General features: G+C 34.3%; 1 protein-coding gene across 12 annotated transcripts in view; it reads right to left on the reverse strand.

Annotated features, from left to right (window-relative positions):
- Nucleotides 1-19,049, reverse strand: part of SNTG1 (syntrophin gamma 1) — a 325,126-nt gene that overhangs the window by 56,035 nt on the left and 250,042 nt on the right. For all 12 annotated transcript variants that reach the window (XM_048940576.1, XM_048940574.1, XM_048940573.1 and 9 more), the window contains one exon: nucleotides 7,964-8,002. In XM_048940576.1, the coding sequence (XP_048796533.1) occupies nucleotides 7,964-8,002 (39 nt within the window). The remainder of the gene's footprint in view (nucleotides 1-7,963; nucleotides 8,003-19,049) is intronic.

A 19,049-nucleotide genomic window follows, 5' to 3' on the forward strand; every position in this document is an offset into this window, starting at 1 on the left:
TGCCAAAAAGGACTTAGTTGTACTGGTGGATGGTAAGCTGGATATGAACCAGCAGTATACTCTCATAGCTCAGAAAGCCAACCATATCCTGGGCTGCATCAAAAGAAGTGTGGCCAGTATGGAGAGGGAGGTGATCCTGCCCCACTACTCTGCACCTGTGAGACCTCACTTGGATTACTAGGTCCAGATGTGGTGTCTTCAGTACAGAAGAAACATACTTGTTAGAGAACATCCAGAGAAGGGCCACACAAATGATGTAAGGGATGGAACACCTCTCCTACAAGGACAGGCTGAGAGAGCTGGGGCTCTTCAGCCTGGAGAAGAGAAGGCTCTGAGGTGACCTGAGAGCAAACTTTCAGGTCCTAAAAAGAGGAGCAGAAAGAAAAAAATAGGACTGACTCTTGAGCAAGGTCTGATGTGATAGAACCAGGAGAAGTAATTTCAAACTAAAAGTTGGGAGATTTAGATTGGATATAAGGAAGAAGTTTTTTACAGTATGGGTGGTGAGGTACTGGAACAGGTTGCCAAGAGAGGTGATGGATGCCCCATCCTCGGGGACATTCAAGGTCAGGCTAGACCAGGCTCTGCAAGCATTTAGCTTCCTGAATGGTTCTCCATTCTCCAGAACCCAAAAGGCAAACGGGTAGCTAGTCCACCATTTCCACACAGTCCTCTGTCAATCTGCCATTGAAATGCCATTAGTATATGTACAATAAATAATCATCTTTCTTTTACAATTAGTAAATAAATGATACCTCTTTATCTTTACAATTTAGGATTCTACTTAACAACTTGCAGTTGTGGGATGTGTCTATGTTAGAAGATTTCAAGTGTTTACAACAGAGCAAGGCAGTAAGACTTCCTTCATTCATCTGCTTTATGTAGGCCATTAGTTGAGAACACAGTACTTTCTTTCCTGTATTAACTAAAATTTGAACTCAGATCTAATGTGGACATAGTCTATAAATTCAATCAGGAAAAAATAATCCTTACTGGAAAGTATTTCCAGGGTGTGACATTAATATTGCAGAGAAAAAAAAAGAGCTAATAAGTTGATACAAGGAAAAAAAGGAGAAAAAAAAAGGCAAGAAAAAAATCAGTAAGTAGGAATAAATTAGGGAGAAATCTATACTTGAAGCAAAATTGAATTTGCTGGATATGCAGAAATTATTTGATACACAGCTTGAGACTTATAGTTTGAGATTTAAATAAGAACTTCATCTCATCACTCCTTTCTGTCATCTAAATTTCCAGCAGGCATCCAAATTAATTCCATTGTCTCTTAAGCAATAGGTGACACAGCCCCACGATACCAGCACTGCTATCCAATAACTTAATCAAGGGACTCAAAACATGAATATTGTCTAGCTCATCAGGTAATCCACTTTCTCTGGGAAGCCATCTGGCTTTCCTCTCAAAGGTCAACATATAGGTTTCCTAAATCTAAAAACTCTCTTGCAATGGTGCTCATGTCTTTTTTAAAGCTTGCCTATATCCTGAAGCTCAACACTATTTAGAACTACTATGTAAAGAAAAATTCCTTACTGGCCAAATGAAGCACAGTTTTAATAACAGAAAGTGTCTCAGAAGCAACTGGAACAACACAGAAACTACCCTGTTACTACTTCCTGTCAACTAAAGAGAGTATACCTTTATATAAATATATAAATATAAATGTATTCACTTTATTTTACAGAAAGTCCAATAGAATATTAATAATCAATAAAACCCTGTCGTAGGTTTAAGCTATGGAGTAATAATCCATGCCAAGTGCCATAGATGACTGACAATACAATGTGGTGAATTAGCAGAGCATAATTTACACCCTATCGTGTTCTTCTGCTTAATTTAACAGCAAGAACTCAGCTTCCCCTGTGTGTGTCTATAAACATTTAACAACAGAATTTTCTTTCTAGAGATTTCCCTTAAAAAAAAACTGTACAGTGACAACAGATGGTGTTACAGCAGATGTACCACAAGACCCAAAAGTTCAGCAACTGTCAATCAAGAGATGCAGAATGGTGACTCTGAGGAATTATAGTAGTGGTGTATTGAAAAACAGCTAATTCAAAAATTAAGCCAAATCAGGGGAAAAAAAAATATCAAAACACCAAAAAGAGTGAACATACACACTGTCTTTAAGGAACTACTAGAATAATGACAGGGTTTCTTTGAAGGAATGTCACCTTCCAGCAGAATTCCAGCATTTAATCATTCCAGTTTAAAAATATGAATACAATACAATCTGAAATGTTATTATGATACTATTAAAATAAATAAAATATATGGAGTGTGTTACCACCAGATGTTACCACTAGAACAGATGTCCTATGAGCCCACCTACGCAATGCCTTTCACCTTTCTAAGTGTAATAAAGATGCAACACATCTTCAGCAAAGGACACTGGCTTGGGTGACAGACATGCCAGCTACCATGTCATTTGTATGCATTTACCTTTACACAGCTTTCATAAGAGGTTTTATTAAACAAACTCACTGAGTATAATTTTTAGAAGCAATTTTAAAAGAGACTGTTCTAAGAGCCTTACTTTAATCAAGTGGAACAGCAGCCTATTAAGCCAGAATATAAGGTGACATATAGCTGATATGATATGACATTGCCACATGTAGCTGCATTTATTAAATTATATTAAAACAAGAAAAACTGGTACACTCAACTGAATCTCAGTGAGAAAGTAAATATTTAATTGTGGCCTTCCAATACTTGAAGGGAGCATAAACAAGAGGGGGAATGGCTGTTTACAAGGGTGGATAGATTAATAGGACAAGGGGAAATGGTTTTAAACTAAGACAGGGGACGTTTAAGTTAGATATTAGGAGGAAGTTTTTCACTCAGAGGGTGGTGACACACTGGAACAGGCTGCCCAAGGAGGTTGTGGATGCCCCATCCCTGGAGGCATTCCAGGCCAGGCTGGATGTGGCTCTGGGCAGCCTGGTCTAGTGCTTGGTGACCATGGACATAGAAGGGAGGTTGAAACTAGATGATCACTGTGTTTCTTTTCAACCCAGGCCATTCTATGATTCCACGATATGCCTGCAATGCAATACAGCTCATGAAAACTGAATACTGCAGAATGTGATATGCACAGTTACACTCCAGTTCTGTCTGTTAATAGGACATCAGTTACTCATGCCACTATGTTATTTTAAGACTGAATGAAACACAGTTGTGGAACTGGAAACAGTACTCAATAAAGAGAGACATAGGAATCTAAGTAAGAAATAGGCTGTTATAAGTTCCAAAGTAATATCATAAAATATTAGAGCTGCATGAATCTCATTATAAGCTGTTAACTTTGCCCAGGACAGCTACCAATTCTTATCTAATTTTAGGAAAACTCTAGAGGGAAAGATTCCTCTTAAAAATGATAGTCAAAACTACTCAATGAGAATATCTTCTGTGCAGACAAGAAAAATGTTTCAAAAATACTCATGCTACCTGTAGATAGAAGAGAAATAGTGTACAACTAAAGGATTTTCTTCTCTATTATACTTTTTTTTTTTTTTTTTTTAAGTTGTACTTGATGAAAGGTGGAGGGAAATAATTTTAATTCATTGTAATAGAGATACAGCATGGTTAAAGAGAGTTTTAAATACACTGCTGTGCCCAGACATTCCAATCACTGTTCCATGTAAAAAGCGTTCCATCAGGGCTGCATTGGTGAGAGGAAGCACTGCCTTCTTTCTTACAGAAACACTGGGATGCTCTCCTTGTAAGGGAAAATTTAGATGTATTGGGCTGAAGTCCCTGTTGAAGCAGTAAAAAAGAACTAACATTACAGAACCAAGAGGGACATGTGAGAATGAGCAGAACGATCTTCATGGCTAAGAAAAACAGTGGCAGTAGTCTGAATTGGAGTACACTAAGGGCTGCATTAGAAAAAGAAACATAAATTTCTTTTTAATTGTTTGTCTAAAATTGTTCTTTTAATGTTTGTTTCTAAGTTCAGTTTCATCAGTTCACTGAGATATCTTTCTGTTCTCAGCTAGTGTTGTGAGCCTCCCAGAGAATACAAGACATCTAGGGGTAGCACCCTATGTGAAATAATTTGTCTTTGCAGTCCACAAGGAACTCAGACAGTGTTCCAAATCTGAAAGCCATTCCTGTTAATTTAACATGAATATTGCCTCCTAGAAACAAATACTCAACTATTCTTCCAAGTATGAAGCCTTATGAATACCAACGGTTAAGACACAGCATGTAAGTCAAACTAAGCTTTAAAAAAGAGAATAAAATGAAATATTTGAATATAAAGCCAAAGTCACACTATCCCATCTACCATTCCCTTTTCTGATATCAAGCAGTTCTGAATGGCTATCAGTCTTAAAGGCAACCATCTGAACTGATTTTTCAATTAGCTGGAATCCAAAGCCAACAACAGTGCTGGCTGTTCTCAGGGGAAATCTCTTCTTTCTGGCTCTGGGAAGTCTGGTCTAGTGGTTGGCGACCCTGCATATAGCAGGGGGATTGAAACTAGATCATCATTGTGGTCGTTTTCAACCCAGGCCATTCTATGATTCTGCAAAACTTTTAAAATCTCTGTGAGAGACGAGCAGGAATTCTCCCTCTTTTGGTATGTTATATATGTGGAAAAATCATCGTACACATCCAATCCAATACATCACACACATCATACATCCAATACCAATGCACTTCTAGTATTAGGATACTTATCCTTCCTTAGAAAATAAAACATACTTATTAGATGGGATTAAATTGCATTTTGCTCTTTGCTTTTGAAAGTGATGCCTACAGTGTTTGGTAACCTTGAGAAAATAAAACTAAGGGTTATATGTAGATATGCATATCTGCCTTATTTGTATGACACTTTAAGTGCTACAATATTTTTGCTTTCTTTGTTTAACAGAGCAAAAGTAGATTAATTTTAAAAACAATGTTATGAAGATCATTTTATTAAAACAAAATTATTTTATTTCCCTCTGAAGCTGGTAATTTTTTGGTAGTTAATGATGACAGTTAAGCATTACGCTGAGACTGCAGATAGAATTTCCAGCAACCATGGAAAATAGCCTATTTAAACCAAGATGCTTGGATACTTTGTTGAGTTAATGCTCAGATCTTGAAAGAGAGAACATGTTGAAACTTTTGTTGGTGTAATGAGAAAGATCTGAGAACTAAAAGAACACAGCAGTTCAATTTATACTAATTGTAGGTATTTCCTAAGGTCATGTACTTATTACAGAATAAGATCATTTTGTGTAGATTCTTTGATTGTATTTAAGCCTTCAGGCGTGGCTTTTGTCTTTGTAGTACAGAAGCAAGAGGCAATTTATTGCATTTGTGAACACAGCTATAACGCAGTAAATGGAAAATCAGTTCCCTGGTTTTCCCATGTCTATCTTATCCAGCAGTTTGTTCTGGTACTGCTTTCCTACTAAGAAGATACATAGGATGGACAGTAAGAAAGATAATGTGCTTGTAGTTTGGGCTAATTTTGATAAAATATATTGTAAGAAATAATATGAAATAAAATCCAAATCAGATCAGTTTCAGAATTCAAGTTCATTATGTGCTTGCCTAAAAGAAGTTAAAAATTGCTATTCAAAATCATAGACAAAATTGTTTTTTTATTAAAATAAATGCCACAATGATAAAGATATTCATGATGATAATTAATATTCTAGTAAACATATAATGATTTATCAAAGAAAAAGGCCTGTTGCTTCCCTGCACATTGTTTATGTCTGCTGCATATCAGAAGACAGAAATTAATGGTATGTCTACGTACTCTTTTGTGACTCTTCTCTGTAAGTTCTCCTAATTTAAGTTAAATAGGGTATTATTTCCTACCTCCACTTACAATTTAAAAACAAAAGGAAACTACATAAAATAAACCCAAACAGGAGTCTGTTTTAAAATAAATATTCCCTAAAGTTTCAAGATATCTGTGGATCAATAAATGTTTTCCAGTATTTGATGGACAGTGAGACCTTATCTCCTGATCCGCCTCCTACTTTTCAGTTTGACATTTTGGCTGACTTCCTTGAAATGGTTCATGGTAATTCTTTTCAAAGATAGTGATTGATGCTGATAAGGGAACACATTAATTGTAGGCCAATCCAGTGGATAGCAAGCTACTCAAGCCAAGCAAGTTAGTTTTGCTTTACACTGGAATTCCAATGAAGAGAAATAAAATGCTCTATATGTCAGGAGTTCAAAACCAGCAAATAACTCTGAATGAATAATAGTCTGGTGGGACATTATAACTGTTGTTTATAATTTTACTGTCCTTACTTTTTTGAAGTTAATAAAAACATGGACACAAATTCAGAGTAAATCGTAACAGTGAAATGTTAAGTGTTTGTTGTTGTTGTTTTCTTAAATAGGTATTTTGTCCCTCCTTTGAGACAGGAGCACTTCTTAGTCACTGCCAGCAGATGACATTACAGAAATTGTTCTGAAAATGCTTAAATAAAATTAACTTTGATTGCTAAATGTAGCAAAGAACTTCTTGGTAACAACAGGAAGCAACAGTGAAATAAACATATCTATATTATCTAAATATTGTAATATAAAATTGTACTGTAAAGAATTAAAAAACATGTGCAAATAAAAATGTGTCTGTTTACTATGTTTCATCTGTTCTAACTTTATTTATACAAGGCGTATAAATACTTGTTATTATTTTATTATGATTTGCGGACCTTCTGAAGAAGAAAGAAGCAAAGAAACTAATAATGCCCATTCCTGCTATGTGAATTACATATAGTAAAATTCCATACTAATGAAGTTGGACCAGAGACTTGTAACTGAGAAATAATCTTGACTGAAATGTGAGGTGAAAGTACTTTCATTCTTCAAATATATCTTCATGAAGTCAAGTTTGCAGCTCAGTACTGTACATAATTCTCTCGGTCAACATGGAGGCAATTTATTCCTCCTGATGAACCTAATTTTTCTGTTTCTCACTACTCCATTACTTAAAAAGAAATCCCCATTATGTAACATTTATGACACACAACAAAAAAGCAAACTTAATTACCTCATCTTATTTACTAGACTTGTACTCTGAGATAAGTAGCCCACTACCAAACAGGCACATTTTCAACTGCTCATATGCTATATCATAGCCTAAAGACATTACTGTGGTATGGGATTATGCTCCAAACGACCCTCTGATCACTTTACAGTGTACTCATCTTTACTCTGAATTTTTTTGTTCATGCTTTATTTTTATGGTTTTCATAAATATGTGTTGATCCTAATGCAGAGATGTGATTATTCTCCATTCTCATTTGATCTCTAGCAACTACAAGATCAGAACAGAAATCCAGTCTCTCAGTTTCAAGCCATCTAAACATTTCCCTTTGACTCAAGGATCCAAATACCCGATACTCAGCTTTAGAGAAGAGCAGCCATTCTGCTAGCAAGAAAACACCTCTGTTCAAGCAATTCTACTGGCATTTCAAGGCATTGCCATGCCTTCCACTATCACGATACTGTCAAAGGGTGAACTTGGAGACAATCAGATAATGCAGTTTGTTCCAAATTTTCCTACTGATCTGCCCCATAACCATTTATATCCATTTTTATGCTTTCATTTAGACAAGAGACTTTTCACATTTTAAAAATATTATACAAACATTGATTAATAATGGATAATTCTGTTAAGCATAGCAATTCCCTTCCTGCTTTTATAATAAAATGGACGGCATGCAATCTGAAGAAACTAAGTTTGAATATATGCATTAATTTTCATTTAACTTGAAAAGATTAAGCATGATCTTATTTAATGTGAACATACCAAACTGATCACACTGACATCAGGAAAACAAACAAACAAACACAAAAGCAGCAAGGTGCTCTCTAAAGAAAATTTACCAAGAACTTTTTAACCTAAGACAATGCACAGCTACTACAGAATTAAATACAGATGAAATTAGAATTATGACTGAAAATACCCAAATTTTATTTTTCTTACCTGCTGGTTTACGGGGAAATTCCTGTTGATTTTTTTAATCTATAAAAATGAATGAAAAAATAGATTAATATCTCAGTCAGTTGAAGAAAAAAAATGCATTAAGATTTGGAGACGTGTGAGACACTTCCTTCCAAATTATGTGTGGGAAGAAAAAAAGAAAAGAAAATCTACTGTAGGATAATGATGAAAATCACATGACTAAAGGGACATTTCTGTAGTAACTCCATGGCTTATTGCTCTTTTTCAGAAAATATGAAAGGAGAATATATGCTGAATTATTTTCTAAATTCTACAACATCACATACTTTCCCTACTTTCTGAGCGGAAGCCGTGATTTAAACTGAAGTATTAAGTAAAAGCTATTCAGGTCTATTTATCACCTTCCACAAAGTCACTGGGCTTTAGGAAAATATTTTTCCTTAGAGAAAGATGGAAAATTGATCAGGAAGAGCATTTGAAATTAGATTAACTTATTCTATACTCCTAAACTAGGTGCAGAATCAAGTGTACAAATTTAGTTTTGACAATTATAATTTGATAATCAAGTAATTTTTATCTTTAGAACAATAAGAAATACACTAGTTAGAATGTTATTACTAACCTGAGACTGAAGACTCATGAGGAGTTTGCATTTACACTATTGATGATTGATTCACTCTAAACAAACACTGCCAGCCATCTCACTAAAAAGTGTCCAATAGGAGAATTAAGTGTGGAACATACCCATTCTTGACATTAGGAGAAGAATAAAAATGTTCTTTTATTTTCAGAATAAGCCCTGAAATTTTTTTGAGCAAACCTAGAATATTTACCATCTGCATTCATTATAGATATTTTGTTCCTATATTTAATTTTATGATCTTTTATGCCCACTTTTCACAATTGTTTTGGTAGCTATGGGTAAATGAGTCAAATACATATTAAAATTAAAGATATTATCATCAAGGAATGAATTCTGTTGCCCACTGAGCCCTAACAGAGCAGTGCAACATTTACACTGTTTCAGATAAAGGTAGAACATCTTTTTCGAATAAGAATCATTCTAGAAAAGAACCCCCATTTTTAAAAAAATTAAATAAGAAAATAATTTTTTCTTGTTACTTGAGATAGATTATCTAAAAGAGAAATGCTTCTTCAGTTTTCCATAATGTTACTCGACTCATCATAAAATTACTAAGCACAATAACAGGACATGCACTACGTAACTAATGCTGAATGAATAACACTTGTTTTCTCCAGAGGACTGACAAAGAATACCAGTATGATAAACTGCAGAGATATATGCAGATATTTTAAATAAAACCTTGTAGGCAGGTAATCTGAGAATATGCATTAGAAAGATCTGTTTAACTAGAGCAATACAAAATCAGCTGAGGTACAAGAGTAGAAACCACTAAACATTCTGTTCTGAAGAAAACTGCAGAAATCATTATGAAAGATGTATTTAGGTGAATGAGAAATACCTATGTCTACTTCATAGTCAGCAAAACAGGTGCTAAGGGCTTAATTCTATTCAACTTCAACTCTCTGGAATGTGGATTAGGAAGAAAATTCTAAGAAAGCTGCAACAAAAGTAGTTTGGGATTTGGTGATCACCAAAACCTGGGAAAAGGAGATGAGGTCAAAAACAAGTATCTGCCTCAGACTGCTAAGCAGGCAAGTGATGTTGATAAGAGATGAAAAATGGAGAAGAGATAATAGCAGAAGCTATCTTAAAATAATGATTTGAAGTATAATTCATTGGGGTAAAAATACAGAAATTATGACTAGATACGTTTCAAAAACTCAAGCAGGCAAATGTTTCAGGATATCATAGCCATAAAAAGTACTGGACAGACAGTTTATATGAAGTGAGATAAAGAGAATAATTAATTATGGCCATATTCAGTTAATTTGTGCATTGGGTATCAACACATACGGATAATGTTCAAAAGCTTCCTCTCTGCAGAAGAAACAAAGAAATTATGTGGGAGATATCACTCCTCAAAAGGGTGAGGAGGTTTTAGGTGTACACGATCATTTTATTTTGTATTTTATTTTTATTTTTTAACTGCCTTCATCCCAGAGAAGGAGGAAGTTAGCAGAATGTCCCCTACATACTATTGATTTTTTTGTTCTATTCTCATTGTCCGCTGCTGGAATGCAGCTGATGAAACTGACAAAACCTGGGTTTTAAGCTTTAAAATTCAGTTGAAACTGAACTAAATTGTTCACTCCACTGAGAGCTACTATGTCAGACTTTCTTTAAGCAAATAGTACTACAATAACTATTTTTGGTTCCCAGAAGAGAATTTTAAAGTACAATCTAAAAAGCACTATTTATTAGGGAGTTTGACCTTTTTTACCCATTTATTTTAATGAAATTTGCCATTCCAATGTAATCATAGGATCCTCATGAGATGATGAGGAAATGTGCCTTTCAATGAGCATATGCAGTCGTTAAGGACTCTTAAGTATTATCTAAACTCTAAGTTAAGGACACAGATTCCAGGTTTTTCCAATTCTCAACAATTTAAATTTACAAAAAAAAAAAACCCTTTTTTTTTTTTTTTAATCTTATTTTCTTATTTCCTGAAAAAAAATATATTGTAAATGAGGGACTCATAGGTCTAATGAGATAGGAGGAAAAATGTGCAATGATAGTGTGGGTCTCAGGTACCATAAATGGGCCTCTGGAAGAAGCAACAGTACAGTAAGTGTTTACTGTCAGGACAGAGCAACTGACAGAGACCGCTTTATTACATATAGGAACCACTAAGACTGTTGTACAACATCTAGAATAAGGGTGAACCAGCTCCTGCTCAGTATTTTGTTGACTTAGATAGTAAATAATATTTTCCCATACTTTCACATATGATCTATCTTTTCCTTCCAATCAACAGAAGTCATGTAGCTTTGTAGGTTTCCTTCGTCACCACAAATTTTCCATTAAAAAATTACCCTCTATTATTTTAATTTATGCTGGCCATATATATAGATTTCCCCAAACAATTTAATCTTTGGAGCCTTCTTTAATTTTTTTGCATTTCATAACTGCTGATTTGCATTCATTAATGGCTAATTAAATGCAATAACTTTCTCATGCATTAATGCAACAAGAAAGTGCATGCCAGTAGGATGTTAAGTGGTTGCAAACAGGCAGCAAGATCATTACAAATTGGAGCAAGTTGGAAAAAAAGCATGAATCCATTCTGTGATGATCCTGTATTAATGGAAGAGGACAAAAGAGTAAATGGGCAATTAAGAGACAGTAAGCATGATTCAGGAAGCCCCATATGAGCAGACTGGCAAAAGTCCTGAAGTAGCAGTTGGCTAAAAAGATTATAACTGAATTCTTGCTATCATTATACACGATACTTGACGGATTTTTATTCTGGGTCAGTATTAGTATGTAAATAACCCTGGATTAACTTTCCATATGGAAACTGTAAGTTTCCTTTGAATTCTATATATAAGAGGAAGAAAATACCTCAGATGGTGCTGAGGTCTCATCTGGAAAGTAGCTCTGTAGTTGTATGAGCTTCTTTGTTAAATTCTTGTACTGACTATCCTTGCATTAGCCAGTGGGATAAAATAAACTAAAAACCTGCACATTTCATGAGCTGCTGACACATGCAGATCTTTGCTAAATATTGCTACACACACAGGATGATTAGTATGACGTGGGGATGCCCCCCTCAAACAAAACAAAACAAAACAAAAAAAAACCACAAAAACAACCCCAAAACAAAAACATAAAAACATACAGACCAGTTGATTGTCATTCCTAATAGAGGTCTTACACTGATGCATAGTTAGGCAGTATACTTACATATTAAAAAACTGGAATACGTTAAGCATATAATCAATTTATGGTGTATAAGAACACTATCAAAGGAAAAATGGCCATCTGAACTATGATTCCAACATGCATATTACCACATCTGTTTAATGTGCTTCCACATCAAGACAGGTTCAATGATGCACTAAAGTCTACCAGCACAGTGTGCTGTTAAAGCGACATTGCTAACAATCAAAAGCCAATGCTGGAAAAAGGCTATAATGGTTCCAAGAGAAAGCAAAAAACATCTGTCTCCCTATTGAAGATTTATTAGAAGCATTTTGAACAATATAAAAACAAAAAAATGATTAAAACAAATGACCCAGAAGGAGATACAGGAAACATTACTTTGATAATGAAATACAACTGGATAACTGTCACTTATCTCATAATACTGATTGCTCATTGCAGTACAATTACTGAATTGTCAACTCTGTGAAAAGTAAAAAAAATTTTAAAATGGAGTAAAATAATTACTCACAAAATAGTTAAATATATATCTGTTGGGCATCTCCAAATTATATTTTAGTCACATTTACTTTGACAGAGACCACAAAATAACATTTAAACTTCAGAATATGGTAGGAGTAACAGGTCATAATGACTGGTTCAGTAGATGACAAAATGTAAAGGAAGCTGTTACATCCTGAACTCTTTATGACCTCAAAATGCCAACACCTTGGAGCTTCAATATACATACACGTGTCAAAAGAACGAGGTTAAGGCAATGAAAAGAATTAGGTATTGAAATAAGAGCACAGTGAAGCAAACACTGGATCATTCTTCTTCACAAAATCAAGACAGTACAGGTGCCTATACAAAAAGACATGAAAAATACTTGAATATGCATACTGTTGAAGAAAATATTATATAGTAAGTGTGCTAGATATGATTAAGATATGTCATTGATTCAGTCAGAAAGGTTTCTGGACTTGGAATAATTTTTTTCAAAAAGAATATATGGTTTTCAAGAGTAAATGTAGTAAATCAGATCACTGTATATTTAATACATAAAATTATTTGTGCTTGTTGTGAAACTGGGATGATAAACAACAAGCAATATACATATAGGAAGTAACAAGGATCATTTTTTGTCATTTGTAAAGTATTTATGTTATAAATTCAGTAATTCATGTCAGCTAATAATGGAGTGAAGTCATGAAGGATAACATCAAATATAAAAAGGAATGCATATGGCATATAGTATAACAGATCTTGAGGTGAAGAAACTCGCATTTAACAGTGATGGGTTTAGACAGCTGATTAACAGAACCGCATCTCTTGGTCCCTCTGTCCACCAGTTGTTACTTCAGTTATTATTGGGATTGTTCACCCTGGAGAAGACAAGGCTTCACAGAGACCTTATTACAGCTTTTCATTATTTAATAGGGGCCTATAAGAAAGATGAAAAGAGAGTTTTTACAGGGCATGTAATGATGGCAGAAGGCATAGAGGTTTAAACAAAAGAGTAGATTTAGACTGGTTATAAGGAAGAAATTCAACATGAGGGACTAGAACGTGTTTCCCAGAGAAGCTGTGAATGCCCCATCCTTGGAGATGTTCAAGGCTGGACTGGATGGAGATTTGAGCAACCTGATCTAATGGGAGGTATCTTTGCCCATGGTAGGGGTTTACAACTGGATAAAGGTTTCTTCCAACACAAACCATTCTGTGAAACTGTTACGATAACCAACAGCATATTATTCACCCAGCAGAAATCAGACTGTTATACTGTCAGGAAATAATCTTACATATATCTTCTGATATAAAACACCAGATTTCACACTTTCTGATTTTTTGTGGAAGTTAAATAAAATGTATAACTCCCATTTCAATTTTACTTTTCACTTACAATTTTATCACGAAGTAACAGTTAGATATAACAATAAATAAGATACGGTATTTACTTCCAGTTTTCACAGAATTCCAAACAAATGAGGATAAACATAAGTTAAATAATTTATCTTATCCTAATATTTCTGAATGCAGTTACAAGCACTGACAATGAATAAGTTAATGCTGCTGGTGATACAAAATAATAGAAACATGACTGAACTCAATAGATCAAACTGTTGAGCAGTTTATAAAGCCCTGTAATGATGGTACTCTCAATGCCTTATGAGTCAATCTATTATTAAATACTGCTCCACTGAGCGTGGAAAGTTTTTTTAATACCTAAACAGACTATTTCTGGTTAGACTGCATGAGAATCACATTCACTACTTCTCATGTAATCCATCACAGAAACAAAGAAACTGTGTTCTCTTTGTGTAGCTTTTTTTCAAGTTGAAATATTACTCATTTCTTCAGGCCAAACAGTTCCATCTCGCCCCTTACTTGCAAGTTCATGCTATCGTTCTCTTTGGTTGCCACGACACATTTTTTCCTGCATGATCAGGAGAATTTGCTAGCACATTACAACAGCTTCTGATCTCTGTCCACCAACCACCAAAAGTCTCAGTCACTTCTGATCTTCTTATAGTCACACTGAAATTAGGTCATGCATGTCATGAATGAGTTGCCTCAGTTAATATTCTTTTGGCTAGATGGCTTTATCGACATCTCTGAGATTTAAGCCCTTGGCAGACAAAAGGCTTCCTACAATGTTTGGTTCAGTCACTAGACAGAATTTTTCATCACCAATGATTAATACATCACTTCTTCGTGGGAAGGGAAATCGTTGATCTCACAATCTCTCCAGCCTGCCACGTTTTCATTTAATTTTTTATTGCTTCTGTCATTAGGCTTGTATCTTTAGTTACTATGAGGCAGCAATGTATTAAATCACTGCCTAGAAGGAATAGTTTCCCCCTCAAGAAGACCTGCAAGTAGACATTTCAGTAGAATGTATGCTCCAGTTGAGACATCTTGCTCTCCTCAGACTTCTTTGTAATGAGAAATGCAAACCATAACTTCTAGAAACCCACTTTAAACATTTGGACTGAGACAACTGTAGCTTTGGTTCCTATGTCCAGTTTCTACATCCACTACTAGTAGATGGTACAAGGAAAAATACTGGATAACTGGATTTATCTTCTAACAGTTTGCTCTGTATACAGCACACTGAATCTCATTAATTTCCTCCTGCCCTTTTCCCCCCAAAGTCCTTTTTCATATCTTTTGAGTTGCTCATTTATTTAGTCACATGGCTGCATGCCTTTAAATTCCTCCTGACAAGTAATATGACTTGATTAAAAGTGAATGATGGGCAGTTTGTTGAATTCTGCAGCTAAATCTGGTTTGTTCTCACTCTTGAGACTGAGATCTATCAGCAGGCTTCTGACCTTGACCCTGAAGAGTTTAGAGTTTGCCAAGATTTGCTTTATTTCTCACTTTTGCAGAGATAACATTCACAGTTCCCAATCTGTCTTTTTATACAACAAAGTAGACAGTAGAACAGCAGAAGAAATGGGGAATTTTATACGACTATATATAGCATGATAAAATTAACCCTCCTGACAGAACCTAATGCCCTACAGAAATGTAAATTGTGATTTTTAAAATAGTGTTAATACTTATATCATAGCATATAGTTCCAAACGTACTCCTGCAGGCTAACTTAAATAAATCTCTCAGCTGCCAATGAACAAATACCATTACCAGAAGTAAGGAAGCTGAAGAAGTTTTCTGTAGTCTTTATAGTTACTATATCTACCATCACCCCATTACCATCCCAAGGCTCAGATTACTGTAGTTTGACTGGATTAAAAAATATATTCATATACATAAGAAGATCTTTATTGGACTTTTTTGTCTAAAGGAATTACAAACTTGTATTCTCTTGGAACTTTCAGGAAGAAAAGCAATATTTCAGAAACAATTTGGCTGACAGCACCAGCTAATAATCTGTTTGCAAGTCAGCTAAAGTCAGATTATTTGCTATTATGCTATTTAAATAATTTGTTTGACATAATACGAAAGAGTTGTTGAGACATTAGGTTCAAGTGATAATGAACTAGATATTAATATAAATTCTAAGTTTGATAGGAAATAAATAATGAAATGTTTTACTATGTGACTGTAAGATAGCTATAAAAGCCTTGTATTTACAGTGCTTCATTTGTTCTGAAAACTCACAATTCATCTCAAATAATCACTTGAAATTTCACTTGAAACTGCATAAATACTTACTTTTATTTTAAAAACATTTTGTAAAATGCTTCTAAGTTAGTCACTCCTTTATCATAGGGTCATAAAATGGCCTGGGTTGAAAAGGATCACAGTGATCATCTTCTAGCGTCAACCCCCCTACTATGTGCAGGGTCACCAACCACCAGAGCAGGCTGCCCAGAGCCACATCCAGCCTGGCCTGGAATGCCTCCAGGGATGGGGCATCTACAACCTCCTTGGGCAGCCTGTTCCAGTGTGTCACCACCCTCTGAGTGAAAAACTTCCTCCTAATATCTAACCTCAACCTCCCCTGTCTTAGTTTAAAACCATTTCCCTTGTCCTATTATTATCAACCCATGTAAACAATCATTTTTACTCACATGAAGACCCACTGTACTCCACATTTGCTTTATTCACTAAATCTATATTGTGTTAAACTATACTCTGAGCTGTTTTTCAATGAGAAACTTTTGCAATAAAACCACTGCATTGTTTTAATTTAATTTAATTGCTTTTTTTTTTAGGAAAAATCAGACCTCTTTCTCTCAAAAAGTTACAGAGCCATTTGCTTGAGAAATCCTGAATTCAGTTCACTTCTAAATTATGCAGTTGCTCCTACTAACCTCCAATTTCTCCCCATTAGAATTCAAGAATTCAAACGTTATCATAAAATATGATGCAATATTGGGACTCTGAAGCATTTTCTGGTGTTTCTGAAGAGTTATGTTCAAATACCGAGCAATATGGTCATTTTCAATCTGTCAGATTATAACTGAAAGGCAGGCCAATGGGGTAGAATTTGTCAAAGTACCAAAAAGGATGCAGTACTGGAAATATGGGGGAAACCCATATTTCTCACAATCACACATTTTGAGTTCAGACTATTATTTATTTATATATTTATTTTTAAGAAGCCTGTTAAAAACTTAACTACATTTGAAAACTATTTGAGTTTTGACAAAGTAATGTGAAATTATCATAGCAGAAATTGATGGTATACAGTTTCTTTCTTGGATATGACCTTATAATCCTTAAATAGGAAGAATTTTGAATAATTAAAAGTCAAAAGAATTATCCTCGTCCTCTTGAGAATTATCAGCTTCTTGCAATTAAGAACAACTATGAGCACTTCAGAAGATAACACAATAAAATTTAAAGGTAAGTTTTACCTTAATGTTGATTTCAGGCTTACCTATGCAAATACTATGAACGTCTATTGGATTTCAATGCATTATATTAAGATAAATGTGATCTTTTAAAATCACTTTTTTTTTTTTTTTTTTTTTTTTCCCCCCCAGCAGAGAACAGAAAAGTGAAAAAAAGCAAGACAATTTTCTAATCCATTTAAAAATGACATATTTGTGCAGGAGTGAGAATTGTCACATGATCTATAAAGTTCAAGATACATTTTTAAAATCTTTCATTCAAAGTGCATCTGTCTCCGCAGATTTCAGAACAGCATCTCACTAATTACATTTCTGCTGTAAAAGAGATTGTGTAGTTGAAAAGTATAGATTTTTTTTTGCAATATCAATACTTCTTGCAGTCCAAATGAAAAGCTGATTTCATAAGTTAATAAATGTAAGCACCATTTCACCTTTTCAAGATATCGGTGGACCAACAATAAAATGTACTATTAAAGGAGGAATCATCCTTATGACACTGAAAACAAGTTACTGGAATAAAATATTTTTTTTAGAACACATTTTCTCTTGTTACTGTGCTGAAGTTTTAGTCAACAACTATGGACATTAACTTTGCTGAGAGAAAAGAAAATGTGACACACATGTTTACTACTGTGTTATAGTTAAAATACAGGAAACAAATTATTCAGCGAAGGTATAATATAACAGTCCATGATGATAATGACAAAGCTACAAATTACAGTACATGAAATACGTATGCCAAGCTGCAAGGAAAATGGCTAATGTTCCATGAGTAAAATTGTGTGGTTACATTGTTATTTACTGCCATAGTAAATAGTGTGAGATGTGGCTGCAGAAATTTCACATTATTATAACAACACTTAATATATACCACAATGGCACATTATTTGGAAAGTTTAGAGCAAACGAAGTGAATATCTAACTAATATCATTCATCCCTATTCATAAAGAATAAGCTGATTGTGATAGCAAAATCATAAAACCCAGAATGAAAAAAATAATCCCAGAGCTGAATGAAGGCAAAAATTCATATATAAAATACAGAATTACTCTTTTATTATGACTGCTAAATATACTTAGGAGTCATTATGTAGGTATTAATACTCACAATACAAATTGCAAAAGATTTTCTCTAAAGCTATACACAACTGAAAACATATTAATGAAGTCAGCACTACATAAAGACAGCCTTTATCCCAGAATCTGTCTTCATTGTGTGTTCTAAGACATACAGGATCTATTGTATCTACTTTGATATTTATTTGATCTAGAAAATTTCTGTACTCAGAAATTGATTTTGAATATAATTTCAATCCTTTGCAGTTTTAGTCTAATGTAAACAGGATAAAAAGATTTTAATTCCTAAAATATTTTTATATTTGCTCTAGCTTGAATCATGAAGAATATGTTTACCTAGAACTCTTCTCATTAACATATAATTTCTTCCCTGTTTGATCTCTAACCCATCCCGATTTTATCCTAGACTGTCACACTTATGAATGGTCACAGTCATCTGATTACAACAATTTACACATACAATGTAATATGTACTATGTACAGAATGGACAATTTACATCTTGAGTAACTTCTGATACAAAAGAGCATTAAATACTTTGACTGTCTTTACATTATCCAGCAATAATCTTATTTTCAGTATGTTGTGAACCAGCCCTTTCCTTGTCCTCTCTTTTAATGCTAGTGTATGCCAAAACTATTTCTTTTCGCACTTGCTGCTTTCCTTTAGAGGAAATCTCATGTAGTGCTACCACCTCTTTGATTCCACATACTTCTGCTATACTTCCTGAGCCTAAGCTTATTAACCAGTTAATTCTCTACTTTTTCTTTCCTGTGTATTAGGTTAATGAAGATATTAATCATTTAGCCAAGACATTCATTCTTGCATTTTCTCCCAGTAGACTAGTGAGGTATGGATTCCACTTACAAAAAAAAAGACTATTTAGTGATTTCGGATAATACAAATATTCACATG

The sequence above is a fragment of the Lagopus muta genome, chromosome 3 (assembly GCF_023343835.1).
Source record: "Lagopus muta isolate bLagMut1 chromosome 3, bLagMut1 primary, whole genome shotgun sequence".
NCBI classification, from domain to species: Eukaryota; Metazoa; Chordata; class Aves; order Galliformes; family Phasianidae; genus Lagopus; species Lagopus muta.